We start from the raw sequence: 9,442 nt of genomic DNA, 5'->3' as shown, positions 1-9,442 counted from the left end.
TATATATATATATATATATATATATATATATATATATATATGTATTTATTGACTTTTTGCACAAAAATAATTCACGAAAAGAAATAATAGAAACGAGCGTTTATTAAAATTGAGTGTTTTCGCTATAAAATTTGTTTCATTAATGATTAATTAGTTTGATTACAAGGATATGAAAATTGATAAAATGTTTACGTAGTTAATAGAACAGATTACATTATTTTAGTAATTTATTTTTATGTAAAATTTTATTATGCGTCGGTTTATTTATATCTACCTTTTAAAATTATGAAGGTTCTTGGTATTTTTATGTATAAATATATTTTGTCACGCAAATTTCACTCACGTTAAATTTTATAAATCTATTACATTTAACTACGTAAAATATCATTCAATCTATATCACATAAATTAAGTTCTGTTATTTAAGTTAATATTATACTCGTTGTCACTTTTTGTTAAAAAAATTTATTGTTCAAAACAATATAATAGAATAATGTGAAAAAATGATAAAAAATATTAAGACAAAAACTTTAATAAAGATACTTTATATTAAATATGAATATGCGAAGATCTTTATAACCATGATCCTCAAAAATTTAACAGAATCAATATTATTATTAAAATAACGTTGTTTTTGTTTCAATATAAGCATTTGCCTGTTGTAACAATGTACACTTTTTTTGTATGAAAGTACAATTTTTTACAACAATATTGTATGAGCAATGTTTTATGTGATCAGGTATATAAATGCATATTTCGCTGATACTACTTACACTTATTTGGTTCTCGTATTAATAATAATTAATCATCTGTTATTCGTATATAGTTCATAAAGTTCAATTTCATATAAGCATCTATGTTATGTTATTTTATGCTTTAAGTTTTATGTTTAAATTAATTTTCATACTGGATCAGTTGCATTAATAGTCGATATTCAAAATACTACCGGATGTATCCTGTTAACCCTTCTAATCTAGTATGTAAGTCATCGTTCATTATAATAATATTTAAACATTATGCTAATAAGAGTAAATAATTTTGTTTAACGGTAGTGTAGATAAAAATTGTTTCTGTGAAGTTATTGAAGCAATTGATCCATCGTATTTGTTCTGTACTGTACATAAAATTTTGTAATATATTATAGTTACTATTTTCTATACAGTATATTAAAAATACGTATATATATATATATATATATATATATATATATATATATAATCGTTATACTTGTTCAGGGTAACACAGGGTCATAAAATTTATTACCAATATAAATACGTAAATATATGTTATTTGGGAAACAGGGCTAATGGTGATCATTTTTTACTGTTTAAATGTGAAATTTTTGTATTTTTTTGGTGGAAAAATCCAATAAAAATTTATCATCCAAAAAATACATTTTTTCCTTTACATTAAACCATGGCAAGGCAAATATGTAGTCAGAGATAGAAAACCTGGATTTGGATTCGAGAGTACATATCTATCTTATCACTACAAAGTTATTCAAAAGGTTAGTTAATATTCGTTGATCGCCATTTGTCAGATATCAAAAAGAAAATAATTTTTTATTATAATGGTTACATTTCCTTTTGTAGGTCATAATTTTTTTTCTTAAATAAACTATAAAAAATAATATTAACTCAAAAGTAATGCAATACAAGACATTCTGTTAAGAATAAAGAAATATATTTATTGCTATCTTAATCATTAATTTACTATCATAGCTTTAATTGTTATAAACTTTTTTATTTAATTATTTAATTCTTGAAAGAAAAAATAATTTGTTTTTACTTTTATATGCTATCATTGTTTATTAAATTACCAGATTACGCCACTATCATCAATACAAATATTATTACACGGAAAATTTTATATATCAGTATTCCGATCCTTTAAGAATATTTTTCAAGTGTTTCATCTCGGTCATTTTAATTTAATTTTAATCATTTTCACTGATTAATTGTATTCTTGTGTTCTCTTTATAATAAAATATGAAAGTGTTTGCTACTCCTCACATACTTACAGAAGGAACAAAAACAATAAAAAAGAGTTTCAACCACAATACTCAGTGAACCAAATAAATTATCTATCAACAAATAATCAAATAAATAATTGAATGTAACAATAAGGACACTCATTTTTTTCGGCACAACCCTCACTATAATGAAGGTCATATATAATTAAAGTTCAAAATCTAAAACCAAAAATGTAATGTTGCAGAAGCTAGAAGAACAGTTCGCAATGCAGCTCGAGGAACAGGAAATTGTCTATGGGCCGAGTGCAATACCGCTTTGTTTACCTTCCGATTTGCCTGACTTGACGCATCACACAGCGAGTTCAACGCGCAGTTCATTATCATCGGTAAGCGAGGGTTAGGGAATGCTGAAAATAACGGGCCGGGCCTTTTCCACCACATTGTGTCGATCAAGCGCAGCTGCTTGCTTAACAAGGATCTCGCACATGCTCGAACTGATCTTGCCTTGCGTTGTCTTCCTACGTAAGCCTTCTGCTACAATGTTTAAATATATTCCAATTTTATGGCAATCCTGCGGTTATACCTATAGAGATTACGACTCGATAAGTGCGAGACTAAAGCGATTAATAGCCTCGCAAATTCAACTTATGCTGTCGTAAATATGAGAATGGGTTTTCCACCTACGTAATACTGACAATAACGCGTGTGCACGCGTACCAATTTTGAGTTATTTCGTTCTAGAGATGTAGATTTCTCATTAAGTTGCGATTTTCGTGACACTCTATTTATAAGGAAGGAAAAGATATCGGAGAATTTTTTTTCTACAGGAACATTAATACAGAACAAGGACGATTTTTACATTTAGCATATTTTTTAAAAGTTATCAGTGGATTATTTGCATAAATGAGATACGTTGTGTAAACTTTTGCCCAAAAGATGAAAGTGTAATGCCTGACGTGAAAGAGCACATACTTGTGCGGCGAGCCTACATTTGAGTTGTGTATAAATGTATATGTTATGCCTTACAATTTGCGATGGCTGTCGGATGAAATATAAGGATTATTATAATAGAAAATACCTTATAAATATTGCTTAATACTTTAAGGGGCATCAGATCAATTCAGTCAAATTTCTATACCAACAAAACTCCAAATAATTTATATTAATAATGAAATAGTTTAATATATATGTGTGAAACTAACCTTTTTATTATTAGTAATAAGACAATCGTAAACTATTCAAAATTTCAAATAAATATATCGTGTTGTACAAATGAATTTGGATTATACACGAATTAAACATTTTATTTATTTATTTTAATATTATATATATTATGAAAAATAAAGCCTGACTTAAAATTTTTATTTAAAAGAAGAGTACATTTACATTCCATTAAAATATGTTTCGTAAGCTTTATAATAAATTATAATATTTTATTGAGAAATTTATTGAATGAAATTGTATGCAAATAAAAGTAAAATAAAAATATACCAATAATTATATCCGTGTGATTCATAAAATGTTTAATAAATGCTAATCCACATATAATAGAAAATGCATGAGTCTATAATGAGATTATAACTAAAAAATTTTTTATAAAATTTTTATATTTGATTACAATCTAAAACCATTCAAAGCATCTTAAAATATAATGGACTTAATCAATACGTTTAGATCTTTATTGTGAAATAATGCGTAAAATGCATTAAGTACACTTCTACTACATAATAAATGTCTTAATAATAGTTGTATCACAGTAAATGGGGTTTCATCGTTCTTTGGGAGAGTGGTGAAAATAAAATTTCGTTAATGCAAAATAAGCACATTCAAAAAATATTAGTTATATTCCAATAAATATTTAATAATATAAAAATACGTATTTATTAAAATAAAATATATAATTTTTCACTGTGTATTCGATTTTTTACTATGATTAAATAATTTTTATATACAATGAGAAGAAAATTCATTTGTACAAATATAGTATTCTTATAGATTATTATGGTCACTATACTACTATTAATGCTGATACCATAATATGTACTACCCATATCATTACTACAACGACTATTTCTTCTTCTTTTTTCTTTCTGTATTCTTTCACCAAATAATGCAGCTTATGATGCAGTGGTACTTCTTAATTTGAAGAAATAAATACCATACAATTACAGCGGCATGACTAAGCTCGTCGGTTGAATTTTTGTTCTATCATCTACGTCTCCAATTCACGTTTCTTCCTTACTTTCATGAAATAGCATTGTAGCATACAATTTATGTTTGGCGACCTTCACTTTTGCTCATTCCTCGATCCTTGAATGTAATTGTATAAATATTTATTCTTCGAGACAGTTATTTATTATAACTGATACTCGTTTGTCCCCACGTCTAAGATTTGAAGTAGATGATGAGTCAGTGGAATTTAATATTTTATTCTTCTAAGTAAAATAAACATTTCAAGGTACGCTTTTTTCTCGTGTCAGATGGTTGAATGCGAAAGAAGTAGTCTTCTTCATTTTTAGATCAACTTTCATCATAATTACTACAATTAATTTGGCTATTTACGGAAGGATTCATGGTAAGTGTCGGTAATACCACTACTATTGCCATCACCACCGTCGTCATTACTATAACTACCATTGCTACCGTCACGAAAACTATTATTGTAGTTAATACACTATTCTAACACTTATTCTTCTTCTTCTTCTTCTTCTTCTTCTTATTATTATTATTATTATTATTATTATTATTATTATTCATTTTTATATAAAACCCTATAATGAACTTTTAGCGTATAGAAGATGTACGATGTATAAAGCATAAATTAATTATTCATGATTTTATCATTACGCTATTTTAAAGTATGATATTTTCCCGTTAATATTAAACAATTAGAAATTAATTTTAAACAAATATATATGACAAGTATAAAATTAAATAAGTAAATTTAAACAATATTTAAAATTTGTTAATTTCGAAAGATTGTACATGTTTTTATAAGTTAATATATATATATATAATCAAATATTAACTGTTAGTATATATTTATATATATTTATAAACTACTATTATTTAGGAATATATATTTGTACATGAATTGTGGGTTAGTATTGATATATTCTATTCATACAATATTATATACTAATTATAGAATGATTCACAAATAGAAATAACAAAAGTATTTATAATTATACGTTTGTGCTTTAAATATTTTTCGTAACACTGTTACTAATTGGAAAAACAATTTTATATTAATTTAAAAACAATTTTAATTGATTCTATACTACATTCATGTATAAATGTATATAGTTCTTTTATAGTTATGAACGCATACATAAAATATTTAGCATTATTTAAAACCTAATAACAAAAGTTTATGAAATTCTTGTCACTGTAGCTCCTATTCATTTAAAATATTTACTAACTTGAATGATGAAATGCATTAGACTATTCAATTAATAAAATGGCCTTTCAAATATTAACTGTAATAAACATTTTATAAAATAATGCAGAAGGTATAAAATTATATTACATAAAATCCATAGAATTATAAATTTTTAATAACAAAAATTATGTTTCAATATTATAATTTTCATTTTTAAGTAAATAAATTATTCATGTTAATTTTACATATTTTTCGATATACATCGTATCATTCGTTAATCGATTTTACATATGTAATGATAATATTGCATATTTATTAATTGATATTCGATTTATAATTATTAGCATTCATGAATTATAAAAAAAGAAGTATCTTGTGTTATACATTTATTTAAACTTCAATTTCATGAATCAAGTCATAGACAAATCTAAAAAATATATTATACATTTTGTAAATAGTTTCTAATTTGTTCTATATTATCAAATACATTCATTAATAAATCATGTAAATAAGATTATAAATTCAATATACAAGTTGCGAACACAAGGCGAAATCCCATTTACTAAGAGAACTTGTAATTTAATCATAAATGCATTTTTATTAACAAGATAAATTTTCCTACTGAAGTGGTAAAAACAATTGACGACATTCTATTGTAAAAGTTCAAATAATTTGTATGTGTATACGATAAAGAATTTGAAAGAAGATACGATTTTTTATTATTCAATATCTCGTCATAACTGTAAACAGAAATTCATGTATAGAAGACTACTTATCTGTAAATGTCGATGTGTATCATATATTAATATTAATTCTGTGTTGTATATAAGTATGTGTACAAGGACAAAATATATGTATCATTATTTATAATGTATAATTTTATTGAAATATAGATTATAATGTTTTTATAATTCATAATTATTTTTCCAATATATGGATTAAAAATAGAAATTTTGTCCATACATACTCTCATATACAAAAATATATTATTCCGTATGTGATTAAAAATAATTTGTATATAAATTTTGCATATTTAGCTTATAAAAAACTAGGAATTATAAAAACATTTTGTACAAATATTGCCTTCAGTAAAAAGTATCTCATAATTGATTAAAGTCGATAAGTATAAAAAAGCGACTGAGTTTTTTGTATAGCATTTGTTGTGGATCACTAGTTTTTAAGAATTGAATTTTATTATAATAATTATTGAGATCTTTCAGTGTGCACTTATGAATAGTAATTATGTTATTTTGTTAATTTCTATATTTATTTCTAAATGAATTATTTAGAATTTTGTGGAAAAGAAATGCAAAGGACATGTAAAAAATTTGGTGTTTTATGTACTAAATATTTATATATGTGTACTTTAATGTAAGTTGTAATTACTTGTAGATTAAAAGAATGCTGCTTTACAAATAATATAAGAGCTTGAAAGAAAGAGAAAGCCTAAGCGACAGATGAAATTACTTCATATATATATATATATATATATATATACAAATGTGCGCACCTACGCGCGTGCGTGTGCATGCGTTAGAGAGAGAACATAATGTGATGGAATAATTGAAGGGGGGATAAAATTATCAATTAGAGAAGTCAAGTGTATTATATTCATATAGATTATATATTTTTAGAATTTGCTCAGAACTGGATAAAGTTAAGATAATCGGAAGATAGTTAATTATTTTATAATTAGGAAACATATTATCATTACGCGCTAACATTATATTAATAAAATTTAAGTAATAAATATTTTAATCTTAAATTAATTGTTTTATTTAAGTCCTATATTAATTTTTACACCAGATGATATTTTCTTTGTATGCTTTTTCAAGTATTTACTGAAAATATAGATAAATATACAATATATTGACAGTAGTAAATATTGTGAATTAATATTCCGAGTATCATTTGATCAAATAATAAGACCACCGATAATTTTCAATAAATAAATAATAATAAAGTTGAAAAATGATTAAAAATTTTTATAAAAAATTTTTTTATTTTTAATGCTTAAAATTTTCGACAAAAAATGTATATTTGTCAGATGTAAATATAATACGTGTATATCTATTAAAAAGTAACAATTAATGTATACTTAAATAATTATTACAAATGTATATAATATAATATTACTTTACTAATTTATACTTCTAGGTTTTATTAAACTACGTGATTGAACATATTTGGGCAAAATAGTAAAATATTCTTTTCAACACATAATATACATATTTTTTATTTTTTACATACTTACGTATTTATTTTCAACGAAATATAGTCCGTTCTATTGAATTACATTAAATTTGCAGTATATTAATACGTAGTGCAATTTTAAATATAAAAGATTGTTTGTATTAAAAATGTTACGTACATTAAAATATTTAAATATTAATGTTAAAAATGTTCTTTAAACTAGATAATTTGTTTGTTAAATATATTTAGAATTAATGAATAATAATAAAAAATTTCATTTATATTTAAAAATAATATTTATTTTACATTAATATTGTTTTTATATTTCTTTCATATTTGCGGAGTTAAATAAGAAACAAAATGTTTAAAAATTCATTTACAATAGTTGAAATAATCAGATAAAATGTTATAAAGTGATAAGGTAGATAAAGCAAGAATGAGTAAAATAGTTCGATTCTGATAAAATCGTAGTATATAAAGTTTTAATATTAATACAATAAACTTTGCATAAATAGTCGATAGCCTAATTTTTTTGACACTATGAATTTAACATTATTACATAATAGAGCATAATAAAACATTTTTAATTGTGAGGTATATATTGATATCTGATTCTTATTAGAAATTTAATTTTCAAAAGAAAATTAAAGAAGATTCGTTTTCAATAAAGTAATAATATATGTAATCAAATATTAATTTAGAATCACTAATAATTATACTTATTTTTTATAAGTACTTTAGAATACTCAAATTTAAATGTAATTGTCAGTAAGATTACTTTTTAATAATATTTTATATTAAATAGATTCACAAATTTTGTATTTATAAATATCTTATTTATAAATATATAATTTAATACTATTATTTATTGTTAAATCTAATGCATTGCCTTAATATATATATATATATATATATATATATATATATATTAAATAAGTTTTTGTACAGAACTCTAAATTAAATATAATAATTATTACAATAAAAAACATTTTACAAAAAAAAATTCTATATACAATTTGAAATAATTTATATCATGAAATTATATAATATATTCTTTAATAAGAATGATAAAAAGTTCAGTAATAAATAGATGCGCATGCAGATAATTTTCTTTTACAATATTTCAAAAATAATAAATTATTAATTATTTACTAGATATTTATTGAAAGCTTTGTGCGTGTTTGGCACTATTTATTCCAAAGCATATTTTAAAAATGATAATTATTATGTGAGTTGTCATACATTTTTTATAAATCGATAATTGAAATACATAAAAAACTTGATGTAATTGACGTACTAATATTTTTTACCATGAAAATTTTTAATGAGATTGAATATAGTTTAGATACTTTGTTGAATTATATGTGAAAAAAATACAGGATAAATAAATTAGTTTCATAATTGCTATTGGTTAACCACTAATGTAGGAATACTGTATCTGTATTTTTTTTATAAAATTCATGTTATTAATTACACTAAAGGTAATTCAATTCTACTACAATGAAGAGATACTTGTATCTGTGGCTATAAACCATCCATATATATATATATATATATATATATATATTGTTCGGGATTGATGCAGTCCCATGAATTTCAAACAAAAGAAAGGTCATATACGCAGTCCGGCGTACCGTATGTGCGCCTAGACTGACCGCGCGTGCACCAAGGCTGACCATCACGTGCGGACCGAGACGGGTACTCGAGCAAAATGTCTCGAGCTAGTACTCGAGCAAGAAGACGCCGCATGCACATTTAAGCGCAACGCGCCATGAGGCGACGCTCATTCGTAAAATCACTTCGCTCTCAATCAAGCGTAACTGCCGGTCAGTGCATAGTATACTGTAAAGACGCCGCGTGGCCATATTTTCGGCAGCATAGTAAAGAGTACCCGCG

The 9,442-nt window shown here is 24.1% G+C and overlaps 1 protein-coding gene across 1 annotated transcript in view; it reads left to right on the top strand.

The window, feature by feature from the left end:
• Slik (Sterile20-like kinase) overlaps positions 1-3,115 on the top strand; it is a 36,082-nt gene extending 32,967 nt beyond the window's left edge. The window contains exon 17 of the mRNA XM_011503882.1: positions 2,217-3,115. Within this exon, the coding sequence (XP_011502184.1) occupies positions 2,217-2,372 (156 nt within the window). The 3' untranslated portion in view covers positions 2,373-3,115. The remainder of the gene's footprint in view (positions 1-2,216) is intronic.
• The last annotated feature ends 6,327 nt before the right edge of the window (positions 3,116-9,442 follow it).

Source organism: Ceratosolen solmsi, unplaced genomic scaffold (assembly GCF_000503995.2).
Source record: "Ceratosolen solmsi marchali unplaced genomic scaffold, CerSol_1.0 scaffold53, whole genome shotgun sequence".
Taxonomy (NCBI): Eukaryota; Metazoa; Arthropoda; class Insecta; order Hymenoptera; family Agaonidae; genus Ceratosolen; species Ceratosolen solmsi.
Note: the sequence above shows the minus strand (reverse complement) of the source record. Positions and strands in the feature narration are given on the sequence as shown.